This window comes from Salmo salar, chromosome 09 (genome assembly GCF_965601325.2).
Source record: "Salmo salar chromosome 09, fSalSal1, whole genome shotgun sequence".
Classification (NCBI taxonomy): Eukaryota; Metazoa; Chordata; class Actinopteri; order Salmoniformes; family Salmonidae; genus Salmo; species Salmo salar.
The window spans coordinates 149,625,745-149,648,563 of NC_138299.1; the positions used below are offsets into that span (position 1 = coordinate 149,625,745).

General features: G+C 46.1%; 1 protein-coding gene across 10 annotated transcripts in view; it reads right to left on the reverse strand.

The window, feature by feature from the left end:
* LOC106613191 (roundabout homolog 2) overlaps positions 1-22,819 on the reverse strand; it is a 607,381-nt gene that overhangs the window by 83,319 nt on the left and 501,243 nt on the right. For all 10 annotated transcript variants that reach the window (XM_082956430.1, XM_082956433.1, XM_082956436.1 and 7 more), the window contains exons 6-9: positions 15,655-15,791; positions 7,945-8,069; positions 6,050-6,221; positions 1,822-2,027 (exon numbers count right to left, since the gene is read on the reverse strand). In XM_082956430.1, coding sequence (XP_082812556.1) covers positions 1,822-2,027; positions 6,050-6,221; positions 7,945-8,069; positions 15,655-15,791 — 640 coding nt within the window. The remainder of the gene's footprint in view (positions 1-1,821; positions 2,028-6,049; positions 6,222-7,944; positions 8,070-15,654; positions 15,792-22,819) is intronic.

Here is a 22,819-nt window from a genome sequence, read left to right on the forward strand (position 1 = left end):
AGAGGGTACAGAGGGTACAGAGGGTCAGGAGGTCAGATGGTACAGAGGGTACAGAGGGTACAGAGGGTCAGAGGGTACATAGGGTCAGAGGGTCATAGGGTCAGAGGGTACATAGGGTCAGAGGGTACAGAGAGGTACAGAGAGGTACATAGGGTACATAGGGTACAGAGGGTCAGAGGGTACAGAGAGGTACAGACGGTCAGAGGGTCAGAGGGAAGGAACAATATCAAATCAAATCAAATGTTATTGGTCAACATGTTTAGCAGATGTTATTGCGAAATGCTTGTGTTTCTTGTTTCGACAGTGCAGTAATATCTAACAACTAATTCAGTATCTAACAATTTCACAACAAATACTTAAGACACACAAGTCTAAGTAAAGGAATGAAATAAGAATATATAAATATATGGATGAGCAATGACATAGAGGCATAGACTGAGATACAGTAGATAGTATAGAATATAGTGAGATACATTAGATAGTATAGAAGACAGTGAGATACAGTAGATAGTATAGAATACAGTGAGATACAGTAGATAGTATAGAATACAGTGAGATACAGTAGATAGTATAGAATACAGTGAGATACAGTAGATAGTATAGAAGACAGTGAGATACAGTAGATAGTATAGAAGACAGTGAGATACAGTAGATAGTATAGAATACAGTGAGATACAGTAGATAGTATAGAATACAGTGAGATACAGTAGATAGTATAGAATACAGTGAGATACATTAGATAGTATAGAAGACAGTGAGATACAGTAGATAGTATAGAAGACAGTGAGATACAGTAGATAGTATAGAAGACAGTGAGATACAGTAGATAGTATAGAATACAGTGAGATACAGTAGATAGTATAGAAGACAGTGAGATACAGTAGATAGTATAGAAGACAGTGAGATACAGTAGATAGTATAGAATACAGTGAGATACAGTAGATAGTATAGAAGACAGTGAGATACAGTAGATAGTATAGAATACAGTGAGATACAGTAGATAGTATAGAAGACAGTGAGATACAGTAGATAGTATAGAAGACAGTGAGATACAGTAGATAGTATAGAATACAGTGAGATACAGTAGATAGTATAGAAGACAGTGAGATACAGTAGATAGTATAGAATACAGTGAGATAAAGTAGATAGTATAGAATACAGTGAGATACAGTAGATAGTATAGAATACAGTGAGATACAGTAGATAGTATAGAATACAGTGAGATACATTAGATAGTATAGAATACAGTGAGATACAGTAGATAGTATAGAATACAGTGAGATACAGTAGATAGTATAGAAGACAGTGAGATACAGTAGATAGTATAGAAGACAGTGAGATACAGTAGATAGTATAGAATACAGTGAGATACAGTAGATAGTATAGAATACAGTGAGATACAGTAGATAGTATAGAAGACAGTGAGATACAGTAGATAGTATAGAATACAGTGAGATAAAGTAGATAGTATAGAATACAGTGAGATACAGTAGATAGTATAGAATACAGTGAGATACAGTAGATAGTATAGAATACAGTGAGATACATTAGATAGTATAGAATACAGTGAGATACAGTAGATAGTATAGAATACAGTGAGATACAGCCTAATGACACACACAGAGGGGAGAGAGAGGAGTCTCAGACAGAGATCCATTAAGGGGTATGGATGGAAACAGGGAGGTAGAGAACGAGGGCTGCAGACAAGGTTACCACAATAGTACGCAGCATATTTACAGCCCTCATCACATAAACCCCATATCTAGTGTACGTGTAGTTGTCTTCATGACTGGACCAGGCTGTGGCGCCAGTGGTTCTCACCCTGAGGCTCCTCATCTGGAGGCTGCCCAGCTCCTGCAGGGACATGCGGGGATCCTTCCCCAGCAGACTGACCCCGTCCTTCAGCCAGCTGATAGAGGGGATGGGGTCTCCTGACGCCTGGCACTTCAGAAGGGCCACGCTGTCCACCCTCAGCGTCTGATTGGACGGACCCCGACGGATGATGGGCGGTGGCCTGTCTGTCAGCACTGGGACAAGATGAGAGAGAGAGAGAGAGAGAGAGAGAGAGTTGTTCAGAAGAGCCACACAGAAGGGCTACGATAGAGATTAAACTTTAAATAGACAGATGTCGGATATTCATTTGAGCCAGTTTTCTACAGAAGGAAAATAATCCTGCAGCAACAGATAATGAGTACCCTTACATTCACACCATACCCAGGAGTCTGTGATGGCGTACAGCGACAAGGGCAATGCCTGTTGACTCAGGGTGGTTCAGATAAATACTCCATCATGTTCAGTGGGGAACACAGTCAGAGGCCCCCACTGGCACCCAGAACTGAAACCAACTTCACTCCCCAGAGAGTAGCACCCCACGGAAATTATCCAAATCAGTCAGAATTGCAATAATGTAACAAAACCACTGTGAGGAAAATAAAATAAAATGTTTTGTTTATTTCAATGCTAATGTTAAATGCTGTTTGAATGAATATATGCATTTGTAATGTGTGGGAGAATGCCTGTGGGTTGTACTGGGAAATAGTGTACATGTCAGAGGTGCTGTATCTGTGAGTTACAGTTACCGTGCCCTGGCACTTTCTGTGTCAGCTGTGGTGAAGAATGTGGAGTCCCCTGGCATCACACAGCACACATTAATTAACAGGTAGGATTAACGATGTCAGACCTGCAGGGGCCAATTAGACAGTCAACATCGCTAACCTTTCAACACATTATCTCACCCTCTCTCTTTCTCTCTCTCTCACCCTCTCTCTTTCTCTTTCTTTCTCTCTCTCTCTTTCTTCCTCTCACCCTCTCTCTCTCTCTCTCTCTCTCTCTACTATCTATCTATCTCTCTCTCTCTTCCGCTCTCTCTCTCTCTCTTCCTCTCACCCTCTCTCTCTCTCTCTCTCTCTACTATCTATCTATCTATCTCTCTCTCTCTTCCGCTCTCTCTCTCTCTCTTCCTCTCTCTCTCTCTCTCTCTCTCTTTCTCTCTCTCTCTCTACTATCTATCTATCTCTCTCTCTCTTCCGCTCTCTCTCTCTCTTTTCCTCTCACCCTCTCTCTCTCTCTCTCACCTTCTCGCTCTCTCTCTTCCTCTTTCTCTCTCCCTCTCCCTTTGTTATCTCTTTCTTTCTCTTTCTCTCCAGCAGAGAAGTCAGAAGGATGGAAGGAAGACACATGCTTGCCTTGGTATGGAAGAGCCATGGCATGATTATCTTTAGCTGAGAGAGAAATGGATAGAAGGTGAATCTACAGTATACGGGCCCTGCTGAATTCATCATTGAATCTATTTCAGTGATAATACTACAACCTCTTCCACCAAGCTGGAATGCTTTTATCAGATAATCTGGTGGTGAAATACATCAACCAGGATTGCCGTGAGCCTAACCCACACACAGATAGCATTAAAAACAGCACTACCTGTCTGTCTAAGGCCTCACTGTTAGATCTAACTTCCCAATTAACTCACTGAGTGAGTTATCTGCCTGTCACTGTTATCACTTGGCATGATTCAGACACCAAAACACAGCTGGAAGGGTTCTGTTATGTGTCTTAATGATTCCCTCAGCTCTGAGTAATGACTCCACAGTATTACATGTTAAGATATTATGACAGAAAGTATGATAAAACCCTGGGTGAGTTTGGCTTGGTTTAGTCCAGCAGGGAGGGGATGATGAGGGTGGTGGATGGATGGCGTGATGGATGGAAGGAGGCGGGGGGAGAGCTAGGGCCTTGACTGTTTGCATCAGAAATTTCTCATTACATATCTCCTTGAACCCAGCGAGCTCTGCTGGCCCCTCAGGACACTAAATCACCTGCTCCCAGTGGCAAGGTGTGACCATGACCTTGCCCCAGCCCCAGCCCCAGCCGGCCCTCCTCTCCTCCTGTCCTCCTCCCCTCCTATCCTCCTCCCCTCCTCCTGTCCTCCTGTCCTCCTCCCCTCCTCCTGTCCTCCTCCCCTCCTCTCCTCCTCCCCTCCTCCCCTCCTGTCCTCCTCCCCTCCTCTCCTCCTGTCCTCCTTCCCTCCTGTCCTCCTCCCCTCCTCTCCTCCTCTCCTCCTCCCCTCCTCTCCTCCTGTCCTCCTCCCCTCCTCTCCTCCTCCCCTCCTCTCCTCCTCCCCTCCTCTCCTCCTGTCCTCCTCTCCTCCTCCCCTCCTCTCCTCCTGTCCTCCTCCCCTCCTCCCCTCCTCTCCTCCTCCCCTCCTCTCCTCCTGTCCTCCTCCCCTCCTGTCCTCCTCCCCTCCTCTCCTCCTCCCCTCCTGTCCTCCTCCCCTCCTCTCCTCCTGTCCTCCTCTCCTCCTGTCCTCCTCCCCTCCTCTCCTCCTGTCCTCCTCCCCTCTTGTCCTCCTCCCCTCCTCTCCTCCTCTCCTCCTGTCCTCCTCCCCTCCTGTCCTCCTCCCCTCCTCTCCTCCTCCCCTCCTCTCCTCCTGTCCTCCTCTCCTCCTCCCCTCCTCTCCTCCTGTCCTCCTCCCCTCCTCTCCTCCTGTCCTCCTCCCCTCCTCTCCTCCTGTCCTCCTCTCCTCCTGTCCTCCTCCCCTCCTCTCCTCCTCCCCTCCTCTCCTCCTGTCCTCCTCCCCTCCTGTCCTCCTCCCCTCCTCTCCTCCTGTCCTCCTCTCCTCCTGTCCTCCTCCCCTCCTCTCCTCCTGTCCTCCTCCCCTCCTCTCCTCCTGTCCTCCTCCCCTCCTCTCCTCCTGTCCTCCTCTCCTCCTGTCCTCCTCCCCTCCTGTCCTCCTCCTCAGCCTTCCTAACACCCAGCTTCCTCACACGTTCCTCACCTTACACAGTCCAGCCATACGCTGCGTTACCTAATGCTACTTACACACACCAATAGAAAGACTAGACACACATGCGCTACAATTAACGCACCACACACCCTTAGAATACAGTATGTGTTGGTGCATGCAGCCATAGACCACTGAACAGAAAGTTCAGACACTGTAAATCTTAAACAATGGAACATGAGTCGAGTATTATGATATCTAAAACCCTTGGTATTTTAAGGCAGGTCCCCAGTGATACAAGTCAGTATTCGACGTCCATCCATGTCTGAGGACGTAGGGGGCAACAGTGAGCGCTGTTGCCTTCAGTAGGTTTGGTTTTTACGAGGGCATTGTGGACGTGGATGGTGGATGGGCGTAAGCATCTGCCTCTGGTTCTAAAGGTTGCAAGTTCAAATCCAGCATAGAACGTTGTTTTGATATTTTTATTTAAGACTATCCCAAACCTTAACCCTGACCTGAACCATTCAGAATTCAGAATGCATAAATTTGACATTAAGCATTTTGAAATTTGACGTTTGAGAAACATGGATGAACATCTGATTCTAATTTCATTTTGAATAAAAAATTCCCTTCACTTAAAAAATGATGTATTTACATTTTTCCCCAGATGCCTTCACAGGGCATCTGAAAGCTCGTCAATCTATTTACCCATCTCCACAGCAGAACAGACTAGAGGCAGTGGGACTGAGCAGGCCCTCATAAGTCATCCTGCAGACATGCTAACTGTTGTCACTCACTCACTCAATCACTCAGTCCTTGACTCACCGCCTCCCTCAGCCAGATGCTGCTGATCATTCTACTGAGAGACTCAAGGGCAATGCTTTATTCCCTCTCCAGCTAAACTTGAACGAGTACTTCATTCAATTGTGTCGTGACAAAAAAAGCACGTTTATGGGCAAGTATAATTTCTAGATATTTCTCAGACAAAAAAAGCTGAATTTAATTCCTGTACATGGTAAAATACTCCTTTTACGCTACATTTCCCCCAGTACTTAAGGCCAAAATCCACAGAGAGTCAACCAGGCAAAGCATGTCCTCTGATGAATTCACTACAAATTAAAGAACACTTCTCTTACTGCTCATTCATGTGTGTACATTAACTATTTAGTATACAGTGAAAGCTGTGTGTGTCTGTGTGAATTATGCATCCGCACGAGTATGGGTGTCTGTGTGTGTGTGCTGATAGCATAGCAGAGTGTGTATGCATGCTGCATTAACGAGTGGTGCTCTAGCACGCTGGCATCGGGGTGGGTATGCGGCAGGCCTCACCATCTGTGACCTCCAGTTGGGCCTTGGCGAGGATGCTGCCAGCCACGGTCAGGGCCTGGCAGATGTAGTAGCCTGCGTCTGTCCGCTGCACGGACGAGATGGTCAGGTCTCCACTGGAGGACACAGAGAAGCGACTGTTGGGCTGCTGGGGCTGGTTGGGAAACAGCAGGTTCTGCAGGAAGAGAGGAAGCAGGCCAATTAGTAGATGGACATGGACCCATTACAGCCAGGAACACATCCAACTGAAACACACTCACATAGCGCCATCACTCTGGTTTAGACATACACACAGCCAGGTAACAGAGCCATTCCATCCATTACCTGGTTAAGGAATTACACACAACTATCACATCTGATAGCTTGGTTACACATAATGGATGGCATGTATTCTCCCAGCCAGCCATGCCAGAGGCTCCAGAGAGCTGCGAGGGAACACAGTCTGAGCCTCTCTGTCTACTCTTGTTTCATTCTGCTTTGCTTCTTATTATTGCTATGGGGCTGCTTTGTTTACACAGAGTCTCCCCCGGCTACCCCCACAGCTCCCGGCCCCCAGCCCCGGCCCCGGCCACGGCCCACAGCCCCGGCCCACAGCCCCGGCCCACAGCCCATCCCATAGAACTTCAGGTTCTATTGAAAGAGTCCACAGCAGAGGAGAAGAAGGGAGTGTGCCAGGTCTGAATCATACAGAAAACATCAGGTTTTCTGGGGTATTTAGTGAGCGGTGACGATGCAAAGAGAGGGAAAATTGTGTTGTGATTGGGGTGCAGTCACAGTACATGGGGGTCTATTTACTGAGAGGATACTGGTGTAAATGAATGTTGATCTTTGTATGTACATGTTCAGTACATGTTCAGTACGCTCTGTTGCAGTGAGTCAGATAGGATTCATCACTTATTTTGATGTGAGAATATGTTCAGCATCAGTGTGAGTGGAAGTATACAGTGTGTGTGTGTGTGTGTGTGTGTGTTGCATGCAAATGTGCATTTCACCCCATCCCAATCTCTGAGTGGCACTTTGCTGTAATTGTCTGGCCCCAGGCTCAGTGTGTGTGTGTGTGTGTGTGTGTGTGTGTGTGTGTGTGTGTGTGTGTGTGTGTGTGTGTGTGTGTGTGTGTGTGTGTGTGTGTGTGTGTGTGTGTGTGTGTGTGTGTGTGTGTGTGTGTGTGTGTGACTCTCAGCCAGAGCTGCATCATATCTCCGGTTCATGTACAGGTCCTGGCAGGCTCCTAATTACTGCTGTTGTTGTGCGTTGTGTGGACTGTGAGGACCTCCAGCTATGTGAAGGACTATGTGCTCTGCTCTGTGTGAGGGTAGGATCACTGTTAGCAGCACGGTGTCATGGGAACTGATTACCTCCTCGCCAGCCACACAAAGGTGTATCTGGTGTGGTGTTTGTGTGTGTCAGAGATACTGATGGGAGATAGCGTAGTTTTCTCTATGTGTGTGTGTGTGTGTGTGTGTGTGTGTGTGTGTGTGTGTGTGTGTGTGTGTGTGTGTGTGTGTGTGTGTGTGTGTGTGTGTGTTTGTGTGTGTCACTGAGGGAGAACTGGGGAGCTGAGTGTCACACAGACTGACATCATAGACACAGCAGGGTCCTCCCCACACAGCCAAGGGCATGGTTACTATCCAATCTAAGTGGTGTGTGTGCTAATAACACTAGACAGCACAGTAACACAGTAATAACTGCTAGTCATAAATAATGCATGATGGACACACACTGGATGACAAAACGCTGAACATTCTTGTAAATACAGAGATATGAAGACTGGACCAAGCTGTTTTACAGGTCCTTACAGTATAGGTCCAGTGGTTGAAGACTGGACCAAGCTGTTTTCCTGACCATGTTTTTCCTGGCTCTGCTATGGGTCATTAAGAGGTGTTTATATGTCTCCTTACCTGGCTACCCTCCTTCTGCCAGAAGACTGCAGGCTGGGGGTTGCCCTTGGTCTCACAGGGGAAGGTGGCAGTGCGACCCTGGGCCACGATCTGGTCCCGCGGCCTGATGATAAACTGGGGTGCAGCTGGGGTCAAAGGGCAGAAATACTAGGGTTAGAACTCAGAGTTACACAGAGGTAAAGCATTGAAGCAAAAGTACCGGCAGGCATCACAAGGACACATCTAAATGGGCATGTCCTTCAATCTTAGAAAAAAGGGTTCCAAAGGGGTTCTGCGGGAGGTCCCACAGGGGAACCCTTCCATGTAGAACGCTTTTTGGTTCCAGGTAGAAATAACTATTTTTGGTTCCCTGTAGAACCCTCTGTGGAAAGGGTTCTACATGGAACGCAAAAATATTCTACCTGGAACCGAAGGGGTTCTACCTGGAACCAAAAAGGGTTCTTCAAAGGGTGGGTTCTCTATGGGAACAGCCGAAAAACCCTTTTAGGTTCTAGATAGCACCTTTTTTCTAAGAGTGTGTAGAGCTTCCATGCAGTGTGTTCCTTCCATTGATCGCCATGGTATTGAACGCCATGGTAACCACTCAAGGCCATTCATTGCGGCTGGAGCTGAATGAATGACGGTCGTCGGTGTTCACAAACAGCAGCAGTGTCTCGGTGACAATGGCATCAGGAGAGTTAGTTAGACATAATGTAGCTAGGCTACACAGAGAAAGACACAGAGAAAACCTTGTGAGGATAGAATTAAATAAATGGACAGAACCCAGCTAACAGCTAAAGGCTAACAGCTAACAGCTAACTCTCTCATGGGTCCCTTGGGGGAGGACACAGCCCTTACCCCCTCTCTCACCCACCACCCAACACTACAGTCCTCACTCCCTCTCTCTCACTTCATCCCACCACTCACCACCTTCATTACTCAACTGGACCCTCTAGAAGCCAATGAACCAACGACAGACTGAGGAGACATACTCAAGGAGCCAGCAGGGAGATCTTACAAACTCTCTCAGTTTCCGGGCCCGTCTTAATGTGTTCTAATGCAACATAAACCAACTTGTCCTCGCCAAACTTTAGAACACTTGGCAAATCCCAGAGACACATCCTTTCTCTATTACATAAATACACAGCTAGAGGAGTGATTGGTTGGGATACAAGGCATTGTGTTCCAGGATACACACTGACATATACAGCACAGGTCAGCGTTCCTCTCTGTCTTCTGGTAGTCATTAAAGGTTTATTAAGCCATTTAAATAACCACGGGATTTCCCCAATTAGGCATTACTCCCCCATTATCAAAGCACAACACTTTTACTGTTGATCTTCCAATCAAGATCATTTTCACACTTCAAGATTCCTTCATATAAGACATTTGATTTCATGACAAAACATTCTCATCTAATGACCAAAGTGTAATGGCTGACCATAAGACTTATCTAATGTGGGCTGTTGACCTCTCCTGGTTGGGTTTATCAGTGTTAACCGGGCTCTAGGTCCAACACTAGGTTGGCCTGTGATGGTAGTGAGATGTTAGATCGTACACTCCTAAAACGTTCCTCATAGTCAGAGAGGAGAGGACATTTGAATCAACCAATTATAGACACCAATCCCAAAACGTCAGTCAAGTATAACACAGAGATGGCATCAGAAATCAAAGCTAGATATTTTCATCAGTCAAACTTCTTCTCAATTTTCTTACACTGAGGATAAAGTCATTCAGCACTTAGTTACCTTTGATATTGAAATGAAATGAAAGAGAATAGAGGTACTAGCTAACCTCCAACCACAGACTACATCTCTGACTAGACCAGACTGTTGTTACAGATCACTTACAAATAGGTTTCCTACTGTTGTGTGACTGTTCTCAAAGCAGTAGTGGCATCTGTAACTTTGTTAATATTTGGTATGGCGAGCAAGCAGAGGGAATAGCCAGCAGAGGGAATAGCCAGCATAGGGAATAGCCAGCATAGGGAATAGCCAGCATAGGGAATAGCCAGCATAGGGAATAGCCAGCAGATGGAATAGCCAGCAGAGGGAATAGCCAGCAGAGGGAATAGCCAGCAGAGGGAATAGCCAGCAGAGGGAATAGCCAGCATAGGGAATAGCCAGCAGAGGGAATAGCCAGCAGAGGGAATAGCCAGCAGAGGCCAGCAGAGGGAATAGCCAGCAGAGGGAATAGCCAGCAGAGGGAATAGCCAGCATAGGGAATAGCCAGCAGAGGGAATAGCCAGCAGAGGGAATAGCCAGCATAGGGAATAGCCAGCATAGGGAATAGCCAGCATAGGGAATAGCCAGCAGATGGAATAGCCAGCAGAGGGAATAGCCAGCAGAGGGAATAGCCAGCAGAGGGAATAGCCAGCATAGGGAATAGCCAGCAGAGGGAATAGCCAGCAGAGGGAATAGCCAGCAGAGGCCAGCAGAGGGAATAGCCAGCAGAGGGAATAGCCAGCAGAGGGAATAGCCAGCATAGGGAATAGCCAGCAGAGGGAATAGCCAGCATAGGGAATAGCCAGCAGAGGGAATAGCCAGCAGAGAGAATAGCCAGCAGAGGGAATAGCCAGCAGAGGGAATAGCCAACAGATGAAAGAGAGATTTGTTAAACTGCATGATCACAATGCCTTCAACAAAACCATATGACACGGTTTCATAATACATCATTATACGAAAACACTGACGGGCTTTTATTCTGATTCCTGTGTAAGTCTTTCCAGTGACAACCCAGCTGATTCAAGTCAGGGTAAACCTCTTCCTGTTGGGCTCATCTCTCCATGTAATCCTTTTTTTGGGAGAGTGTGTTTGTCAAAGATAAACACAGCTAGGAATGCTACAGATGGCTATAGATTTACAGCCTTCCTGTTTGGCTCTCCTCAACTTAGATAGCTTGATGCATTTCACAACGTTGGGTCTGATACAGAGCACCTAAATCACAGTCTCTTGCTCCCTCCATCTCTTTCTCTCTCTCTCTCTCTCTCTTGCTGGACAATCCAATGACCAGTGCATTAAATCAGAGCAGTCACTCAGTGTTTGACGACTTACAGGCTGTTCTCTATTGCTGCCCTCACACCTTGTCTCTCCTCTCTATCTATCGCTTCCTTTATCACGCTCTCCTTGTCTTCCTCGATCCCACTCAATCTCTTACCTATGCAGCACCCACACAAACACAGAGCAATGTAGCCTTGTAAAGCAAGCTGTGATAGCAGGTCAGGTATGATGTGATGAGGTTGGGTTGGATTGGGGGCCAACAAGTGATGCATATTTAAAGTTTGCAGTCCCCTAGCCAGTGAGTGACAGACAGGATGTCCCAGTAGTGTGTGTGTGAGGATGTTTGACACAGAGGCTGTTTGATTCAGGGACCCTAAAGACTAGTGAGAGCCTCCTTCCTGTCCCCTCTAAGGGAGGCACAAGATCAAAGCCCCATATTTAATTCATGATCTGTCCTGGGTTGGAGGGGATTCATAGTAAAATGCAGCTCTGAGACAGCCATGAACAAATGGACAGACACACACACACACACACACACACACACACACACACACACTCAAGCATTTTTTTCTCATTTCTTTAAATCCCACATTCAATCATATTTTATTCAGAAGTCAAAAGCAATTACTGTCTCATTCCCATGGGCAGCCTGCATGTGTAATTTCCTAAATCTTCCTGCAGCTTGACAGTCCGTGACAATCTGGGGGTGGCCACTGCTGTTTTGGCAACGAAGGTCCTACCACTCCTCCAACGTCAGGGTTCCTTCTGCCAGTCAAGCTAGCTCTGACACGCACCCCTGCTCCCCTCTTCCTAACCTCTCCTCTCTCTGCCTGGCCTACAGCTACACACATCTCTCTCCTTTCTCCCCTACACACAACTGTCTCTCTCTCTCCCATATCTCTTCGCAGATGTCAGAACCCAAACAGCTCAAACTGACACTTTTCACCAAAACCATCTACTGTACTGGAAGCCATAACACTTTTAAGAGTTTCAAATTGCCCTGACTCCATGTCTCCTCCAGGTCCATGTGAAAAGGAAATAGAAAAGCAACAATTACTGAGACTTTATTTCCCAGACCAGAGGAAGCAACTCAATACAAGACATACAGATCCCATTTCTGTCTGCCAGGGGGGACAACTAGGGGAGACAAGAGACAGCTATGTCTTAGACAGACACACTACAGTACAGATACATAACCTAGGTACTCTAGAGAGATAAGGATTAGTTCATTAAGAGGTTAGTAAGCAAGCAAGGCTGAAGCTGATGACTGTACTAAAAAGTCACCTCTGTAACCATTTGAGATAGACAAGCAGGGTTTTAGGGTAAAGGCGTGGTACGGAGTGATACAACATCTGTGTTAATACAGTAGGGTGAGGGTCGTTGCAATCTGCAAGGCAGCGAGGGTGTGTGTATGGAGAGAACATGCAGGATGGACTGGGATCATCAGGATGGTACTTACCGACAGGGCGAGCTGGACACACCACAATGAAGAGGTGGAAAAACAAATAGGGAAATTAAAGTCAAACAAATCATAAGATATAAGGGGAATGAATGACATGTCGTGTTGAGGTACACAGTTCTAGTACAGGGTACGCGTGACAGATAAGATCCTATTGAAGGGAATTCACCTTTAACACAGCTTTGACACTGTGCTGTGTAACAGAGCCTCTCCAGTGAACTGTTAGGGATGCCCAATCTGAATATAGCACCTCATTGTTATGGAATGGATCAATGAATAGATCAATAGTATTTCTGGAAGCCATGCTCTGGTAACATCAACATAGTCTTACTCAGAAGAGAGCAGGAAAACATTGGGGCTCTGAAGGCTTCTTGTTATTGGATCTTCTCTGTCTGCATTCATGAATTCTACAGCTCCTAGGGTGGTGTGTGTTTGGAACAGCAAGGCAGTGTGTGTGTTCATCAGAGAGAGATAGCGAGAGAGAGAGAGAGATAACTAGAGACTAGAAAGAGATAAATGAAGAGGCAGTCTTCATATTTAATTCAGGGATACAGCTGTTGAGGCCCAGCACCACCATATTGACATTAAGGAAGGAAGAGTTAGTGTAGAGAGTCTCTCTCTCTCTCTCTCTCTCTCTGTCGGTCTGTCTGACGGTCTGTGGAATACCTCTACCTGTGCACCATGTATTCTACACTCAGCCCACTGAGCAGGGCTCAGAGACCATGGTTCATATTATCCACTAGTCAAAAGGATGAACATGACGTTAAAGCAATCCACAGAGACCTTGAACAGTGTGAGATTTAATGGGCAAAAAAAGGAGAGAGAGAGAGAGAGAGAGAGAGAGAGAGAGACAGAGAGACAGAGAGACAGAGAGACAGAGAGACAGAGAGATAGATAGATAGATAGATAGATAGATAGATAGATAGATAGATAGATAGATAGATAGATAGATAGATAGATAGATAGATAGATAGATAGATAGATAGATAGATAGATAGATAGATAGATAGATAGATAGATAGATAGATAGATAGATAGATAGATGATAGATAGATAGATAGATAGATAGATAGATAGATAGATAGATAGATAGATAGATAGATAGATAGATAGATAGATAGATAGATAGATAGATAGATAGATAGATAGATAGATAGATAGATAGATAGATAGATAGATAGATAGATAGATAGATAGATAGATAGATAGATAGATAGATAGATAGATAGATAGATAGATAGATAGATAGATGCAGTGTAGACCAGTTAACTGTAGAAGGGCTTCAGTGACTGAGGGGATAACATTGCTAACAAACCACCATGGGGGAAGTGTGTGTGTGTTCTCCATTTGGAGTAGTTGTGTGTGTAAATAATTAAATGGCTTCATAGACAGAACATGTCTTTCTTGGCTGTGGCAGTCAGCACTATTTGAAGGAAAGACTCTCTGTGGAAACACTCCTGTTCCATAGTAGATCAACCATACTACTAGTCACACTACTAGTCATACTACTAGTCACACTAAGAGTCACACTACTAGTCATACTACTAGTCACACTAAGAGTCACACTACTAGTCACACTACTAATCACACTACTACTCACACTACTAGTCACACTACTAGTCACACTAAGAGTCACACTACTAGTCACACTACTAATCACACTACTAGTCACACTATTAGTCACACTACTAGTCACACTAAGAGTCACACTACTAGTCACACTACTAATCACACTACTACTCACACTACTAGTCACACTACTAGTCACACTACTAGTCACACTAAGAGTCACACTACTAGTCACACTATTAGTCATACTACTAGTCACACTACTAGGCACACTACTAGGCACACTACTAGGCACACTACTAGTCACACTACTAGTCACACTACGACTCACACTACGAGTCACAATACTAGTCACACTACTAATCACACTAAGAGTCACACTACTAGTCACACTACTAATCACACGACTAGTCACACTATTAGTCACACTACTAGTCATACTACTAGTCACACTACTAATCACACTATTAGTCACACTATTAGTCACACTACTACTCACACTACGAGTCACACTACGAGTCACACTACGAGTCACACTACGAGTCACACTACGAGTCCCACTACTAGTCACACTACTAGTCACACTACTAGTCATACTACTAGTCATACTAAGAGTCACACTACTAGTCACACTAATAATCACACTACTAGTCACACTATTAGTCACACTACTAGTCACACTACTAGTCATACTACTAGTCACACTACTAATCACACTATTAGTCACACTACTACTCACACTACTAGTCACACTACGAGTCACACTACGAGTCACACTACGAGTCCCACTACTAGTCACACTACTAGTCACACTACTAGTCATACTACTAGTCATACTAAGAGTCACACTACTAGTCACACTAATAATCACACTACCAGTCACACTATTAGTCACACTACTAGTCACACTACTAATCACACTACTAGTCACACTACGAGTCACACTACGAGTCACACTACTAGTCACACTACTAGTCACACTACTAGTCACACTACGAGTCACACTACTAGTCACACTACGAGTCACACTACTAGTCACACTACTAATCACACTACTAGTCACACTACTAGTCACACTACTAGTCACACTAATAATCACACTACTAGTCACACTATTAGTCACACTACTAGTCACACTACTAATCACACTACTAGTCACACTACGAGTCACACTACGAGTCACACTACTAGTCACACTACTAGTCACACTACTAGTCACACTACGAGTCACACTACGAGTCACACTACGAGTCACACTACTAGTCACACTACTAATCACACTACTAGTCACACTACTAGTCACACTACTAGTCACACTACTAGTCACACTACGAGTCACACTACTAGTCACACTACTAGTCACACTACTAGTCACACTACGAGTCACACTACTAGTCACACTACTAGTCACACTACGAGTCACACTATTAGTCACACTACTAGTCACACTACTAGGCACACTACTAGTCACACTACTAGTCACAGTACTAGTCATACTACTAACCATACTACTAGTCATACTACTACTAATCACAAACGTAAAATGTCTGTTTCGAGTAGAATTGATGTTTTACTTATACCCATTTCTGATAAACTAGAACAATTGTAAAATGCCAAGCTGTTCTGACTGGCATTCTGAACTTGCTCAGGGTTATAGGATGAAAGAGGGAAAGAGGTGAGAGCCAGTGGGCAGCCCACACTCACCTCTGACGGTGAGGCTGGCAGAGGCCTCCACCTTGCCCACGCGGTTCTCTGCCAGGCAGGTGAAGGTGCCCTCGTCACTGGCCGACGCCTTCTTCACTCTCAGCAGGTAGTCCTCCTTGTCATACTTGATCTCGTACCTGGAACACACACACAACACTGTCAGATTACATTTTTTCTGTTGAGAAAACCTGGAACACACACAACACTGTCAGATGAAATGTCTTCTGTTGAGAATACCTGGAACACACACACAACACTGTCAGATTAAATGTCTTCTGTTGAGAATACCTGGAACACACACACACAACACTGTCAGATTAAATGTCTTCTGTTGACATTGCATTTTATTAAATAATATAATAATCGTTTTGAGTCCAAAGTTAATACAAAGCGTTGAGTGAACCCATCAGTGCAAGCCTTGTGGAGTTTATTATGATAAACTGACTAAATGTGACATTTTCCTTCACCACCATCTCTAAGAGAACGTACATACAGCGTTCCACTCCTGAAGAGGAAACCATATTTAGAAACAACACTGTTCATTGTGACCATAGAAGATATGGAAGGAAGGAGGATCAATTATTCAACAATGACACACAGTACAGAGAGTGGGCTGCTTTCAACTGGAAACCCCACACCAATTCAATATTTATGACAGGTGGTGTGTGTGTGTGTGTGTGTGTGTGTGTGTGTGTGTGTGTGTGTGTGTGTGTGTGTGTGTGTGTGTGTGTGTGTGTGTGTGTGTGTGTGTGTGTGTGTGTGTGTGTGTGTGTGTTAGCACAAATTCACATGTGGTACTACATACAACCTTCAGTACAGTATAGCAGATAATAAAGAATGGACTGGAGCTGGAGTGGGAGGGGATTAACATGACTGGAGCTGGGGGAGGGAGGGGATTAACATGACTGGAGCTGGGGGAGGGAGGGGATTAACATGACTGGAGCTGGGGGAGGGAGGGGATTAACATGACTGGAGCCGGGGGAGGGAGGGGATTAACATGACTGGAGCTGGGGGAGGGAGGGGATTAACATGACTGGAGCCGGGGGAGGGAGGGGATTAACATGACTGGAGCTGGGGGAGGGAGGGGATTAACATGACTGGAGCTGGGGGAGGGAGGGGATTAACATGACTGGAGCCGGGGGAGGGAGGGGATTAACATGACTGGAGCTGGGGGAGGGAGGGGATTAACATGACTGGAGCTGGGGGAGGGAGGGGATTAACATGACTGGAGCTGGGGGAGGGAGGGGATTAACATGACTGGAGCTGGGGAAGGGAGGGGATTAACATGACTGGAGCTGGGGGTGGGGGATTAACATGACTGGAGCTGGGGGTGAGGGGGGGTTAACATGACTGGAGCTGGGGAAGGGAGAGGATTAACATGACTGGAGCTGGGGGAGTGAGGGGATTAACATGACTGGAGCTGGGGTAGGGGGGGGGGGGGAATTTATATGACTGGAGCTGGGGTGGGGGGGGATTTACATGACTGGAGCTGGGGTGGGGGGGGAATTTATATGACTGGAGCTGGGGTGGGGGGGGATTTACATGACTGGAGCTGGGGTGGGGGGGGGATTTATATGACTGGAGCTGGGGTGGGGGGGGGATTTACATGACTGGAGCTGGGGATGGGGGGGGGGATTTACATGACTGGAGCTGGGGAGGGGGGGGATTTACATGACTGGAGCTGGGGGTGGGAGGGGATTTACATGACTGGAGCTGGGGGTGGGGGATTTACATGACTGGAGCTGGGGTGGGGGGGGGGGATTTACATGACTGGAGCTGGGGATGGGGGGGTGGTGGATTTACATGACTGGAGCTGGGGGAGTCATCACATTTTCAAAAACACTGTCTAGATGTATTTAGTCAGGCTGTCCTCTGATCCCAAACCTGTGGTTTGAGGTATCTGACAGGCTGAACTGAGAGCTGGTGTGTGTTTGAGAAAGAGAGACAAAGAGAGAGAGAGATACAGAGAGAGAGAGGGGTTGGGATTTGTGGGGGTTGTACGACAGTTGACAAGAGAGGGATGCTGGTTTGATTAGTTGCCCTGGCTTCTGGAAGTGCGGTTAGCATGGCAATGTGAGTGTTGTGTTGAGTTGGCAGGGTGGTGTGGGGAGGGGTTTGGGGATGTGTGAAGGCTGTCTGTACCCAGTACGTCACTCACACACTGAAATACTGAGGGGAAACACAGAGAGAGAGCGAGAGAGAGCGAGAGAGAGCGAGAGAGAGCGAGAGAGCGAGAGCGAGCGAGAGCGTGAGCGAGAGTGAGAGAGAGAGAGAGAGAGAGAGAGAGATGAAGAGACAAAATGCCAAGCCATACTAGCTTCCTACCAACATTTTCACACCAAAATCTGAATCCTGGTCTAGTTTTAAGCTCAAGATCTCCATACTGTATCTACCTGAGAACAGTGATGTGGTGTGTAGAGAGAGACCACAGCCCCACAGCTCAGGTCTAAGGTGAACGGATGGCCTCGTGCCACCAGCAGCTGCTGAACTAATCTCTTCTCTCTCTCTCTCTCTCTCTCTCTCTCTCTCTCTCTCTCTCTCTCTCTCTTTCTCTCTCTCTCTCTCTCTCGACATTTCCTGAGCAAATGTTTCAAAGGCAGCTTTATTGAAGTGCATTCCTTCGCCCTGACTGCCAGCACTATCCATCACATTGGCCCTTAACAAAAGTACAATTATTTGACTGAATCATGACTAAATGCTTTGTTTTGGGGAGAGACAGGGAGTCAGGGAAGAGCAGGTTGTGTGTAGGTGGGGAGGTGAAGAGAGCTGTTATTGTTTGAATAGTGAGAGAGGCCTCCAAAGGAATGACACAGCGCCATTGGAGACGAGCCTGTCTGATGGAAAACAAACAAGCTAATGGAGACTAGAGACAGTCCTTCTCTGACTCTGCCTCAGGCTGAGACGGAAAGACAAGACTGCGAAGAGAACATTATATCTTGACTGAGGAGTGGGGGCGGGTGGAGGAGAGGGGGTTTAGGGAGGATGCAGGAACGGCACAGAAGCCCATTGTGATCATTGATATGAATGAAAACAGCCATGTTGTTTTCACAGGTTCCCACACATGGCCATCGATGCATGGACACACTCAGCAAGCAGGGAACATACTGACCACACTGAATAACATCATACAACATGTGTTTGTTTCGGTTCTTTCCAACTATCAATCTATCAAAATGAATGGATTTAGAGGGAAACATGACACAATCAATCTGTAATCAACATCCTAGAACAAATCAGCTAAGTTTACAAGAACACTGGAAACGCTGGTGGATAAAACACGCTCACACACACACACACACACACACACACACACACACACACACACACACACACACACACACACACACACACACACACACACACACACACACACACACACACACACACGGAGAGAGAGGGAGAAACAGTAGCTCTTTCCTGTAGCTGGCTCGGGTTAGAGCTCTGATCTCTATAAGAGGCGGTATGTAATTACACATGGAATATGGAAAGGCTGTGGAGAGGAGAGCAGAGCTAAGTTCACCCTGCTGTCTGGCCTCTCCCTCGCTCTGAACTAGAGAACACATACACAAATAAACACACACAGGCAAATACACACTGTACAGTACACAAAATACAGGAGGCTAATGGCACCTTAATTGGGGAGGCCGGTCTCGTGGTAATGACTGGAGCGTTATTGTTGGACTGGTGTCAAGTACATCAAACACATGGTTTCCATGGTTTCCAGGTGTTAGACGCCATTCCATTCACTCCGTTCCAGCCATTATTATGACCCGTCCTCCCCTCAGCAGCCTCCACTGGTACAAAATCATACAGTACCATGCACACCCATACACAAAGTTACTAGCTTTCATATGCAGAGAGACGTCGAGTTACGGGAATGCAAACACATGCTAAGACAAAGCAGCATTTTTCTGGTTTGTTAACTGCCTACCCAGGGCAGGGACCACAGAGTTGAGGTGTTTGATACACAGGGCAGGGACCACAGAGTTGAGGTGTTTGATACACAGGGCAGGGACCACAGAGTTGAGGTGTTTGATACACAGGGCAGGGACCACAGAGTTGAGGTGTTTGATACCCAGGGCAGGGACCACAGAGTTGAGGTGTTTGATACACAGGGCAGGGACCACAGAGTTGAGGTGTTTGATACACAGGGCAGGGACCACAGAGTTGAGGTGTTTGATACACAGGGCAGGGACCACAGAGTTGAGGTGTTTGATACCCAGGGCAGGGACCACAGAGTTGAGGTGTTTGATACACAGGACAGGGACCACAGAGTTGAGGTGTTTGATACACAGGGCAGGGCCCACAGAGTTGAGGTGTTTGATACACAGGGCAGGGACCACAGAGTTGAGGTGTTTGATACACAGGGCAGGGACCACAGAGTTGAGGTGTTTGATACACAGGGCAGGGACCACAGAGAGAAGACTATAATGAGTACTGGACTGTGAAAGAACTCTGACTCCCAAACTGTGCCTGTGCTGCTGCTGGAGAAGTGCTACAGTAGTTTTATAGCACACCTGAACTCGACATCAAACTAAAGTGGTTCAAGGGAAGTAGGGACTCAAAGATCTTTCAAAAACACTCATCTGTCACCTGAAGTGTCCTTGCTGTCTCACTGTGAGAGCTTCTTATCACCTGTGTGTGTGTGTGTGTGTGTATGTGTGTGTGTGTGTGTGTGTGTGTGTGTGTGTGTGTGTGTGTGTGTGTGTGTGTGTGTGTGTGTGTGTGTGTGTGTGAGGTGCTGTACAGGTGCTGTACAGTACCATGAACGAGTCAGTCTCCCAGGTTTCAGGTGTGGGACTGAGGCCAGCTCTCTCCAGTCTCAGTCTGTCTCACTCTGACTGTGTGGCTGTAGTTCAGAGACAAGGTCCCCTCTCTTCTCTGCTATGCTCTGATAGTGCAGGGTGATCCTGTTTCATACACTCTGCCTGTCACTCTACCTGAGTCTGATCCAAGCAGCCAGGCTAACCTGTCGAGAGTTTGTCAACCGCGGGACAAAATCAATTAACCAGCCTTATGTCTTGTCGTCTTCCCACTGTAGGGCTCTAGGGCAGGGCTCTCCCATCTCCTCTACTCTTCTTCTCCCTTCACAGCTTGTCCCGTAGCTTCCGTCGCTGTCTACCAACCATGCAGAGCATGGTGCTATCAGCCCTAGACACTGATCTAAGATCAGTTTTGTATTTATCCCCTAATGGTTTAGGTTAGTGTTAGCTGATCCTAGTATATTGTTGTTGTCCTTTTCATAAACGTCATGCCTTCCCTGTGGCTCAGTTGGTAGAGCATGGTGTTTGCAACGCCAGCATGGTGTGTGCAATGCCACGGTTGTGGGTTCGATTCCCACGGGGGACCAATACAAAAAAAAAAAAAATGTATGAAATGTATGTATTCACTACTGTAAGTTGCTCTGGATAAGAGCGTCTGCTAAATGACTAAAATGTAAATGTCATTTTAAAGTGTGTGCATGACACTGCAACACATTTTGCCCAAGGGGACAATGACGTCGGTGAAGTAGATCTGTGCATCTTCTACCCAGAGCGCTGCCAGAGCCCATAGCGCCATGGTAACCACAGCTAGGCATTTTAGAGTTTGTGGTTTTGAACAGACGCTGAAACTCTACAGGGAGGTGTTGGATATACAGCAGGAAAAACTCTACAGCAAAGAACCCCTCACTGACAGATGCCTGGCAGATTGTCTGTGTGTGTGTGTGTGTGTGTGTGTGTGTGTGTGTGTGTGTGTGTGTGTGTGTGTGTGTGTGTGTGTGTGTGTGTGTGTGTGTGTGTGTGTGTGTGTGTGTGTGTGTGTGTGTGTGTGTGTGTGTGTGTGTGTCAAAGGCCACTTGTATATGTGTGCAAATGTTCAAAGTGTTTTTCCTCACATGAGAGGAAGGAGACAGGAGCCATTTGAAGATTTTCCCACCAGAGATGAGGCTCAATTATCTATACACTTGGTAGAATAAGGATGTTCTGTATCCACACACTCTCCCTAATTAAAGACATAGTATAGTTCTCTGCTATTTTCTGCTACCGTATGTCTTTTATTTTCACTGGCTGACCTCATATTGTAGGCACTCACAGTATAATAGATTCAGCCTATTTCTAACACAAGGTGACATACGCACAGACACACGCACGCACGCACGCACGCACGCACGCACACACACACACACACACACACACACACACACACACACCACACACACACACACACACACTCATGAATACCAGATGGAAGTAATGGATACAGAAGTCGTAGCCTGCCATCTTTTTTCTGCCAAGTTGTGGAGGTGAAGAATGACAACATCATTGTCTTTAACAACACTGTCTGTAACAAAACTGTCTGTAACATCACTGTCTGTAACATCACTGTCTCTAACAACACTGTCTGTAACATCACTGTCTGTAACAACACTGTCTGTAACAACACTGTCTGTAACAACACTGTCTGTAACATCACTGTCTCTAACAACACTGTCTGTAACATCACTGTCTGTAACAACACTGTCTGTAACATCACTGTCTGTAACAACACTGTCTGTAACATCACTGTCTGTAACAACACTGTCTGTAACATCGCTGTCTGTAACATCACTGTCTATAACAACACTGTCTGTAACGTCACTGTAAGTAACAACACTGTCTGTAACATCACTGTCTGTAACAACACTGTCTGTAACCACACTGTCTGTAACGTCACTGTAAGTAACAACACTGTCTGTAACATCACTGTCTGTAACAACACTGTCTGTAACATCGCTGTCTGTAACATCACTGTCTATAACAACACTGTCTGTAACGTCACTGTAAGTAACAACACTGTCTGTAACATCACTGTCTGTAACAACACTGTCTGTAACCACACTGTCTGTAACGTCACTGTAAGTAACAACACTGTCTGTATCATCACTGTCTCTAACAACACTGTCTCTAACAACACTGTCTGTAACAACACTGTCTCTAACAACACTGTCTGTAACATCACTGTCTGTAACAACACTGTCTGTAACAACACTGTCTGTAACAACACTGTCTGTAACATCACTGTCTGTAACAACACTGTCTGTAACAACACTGTAAGTAACATCACTGTCTGTAACAACACTGTCTGTAACATCACTGTAAGTAACATCACTGTCTGTAACAACACTGTCTGTAACATCACTGTCAGT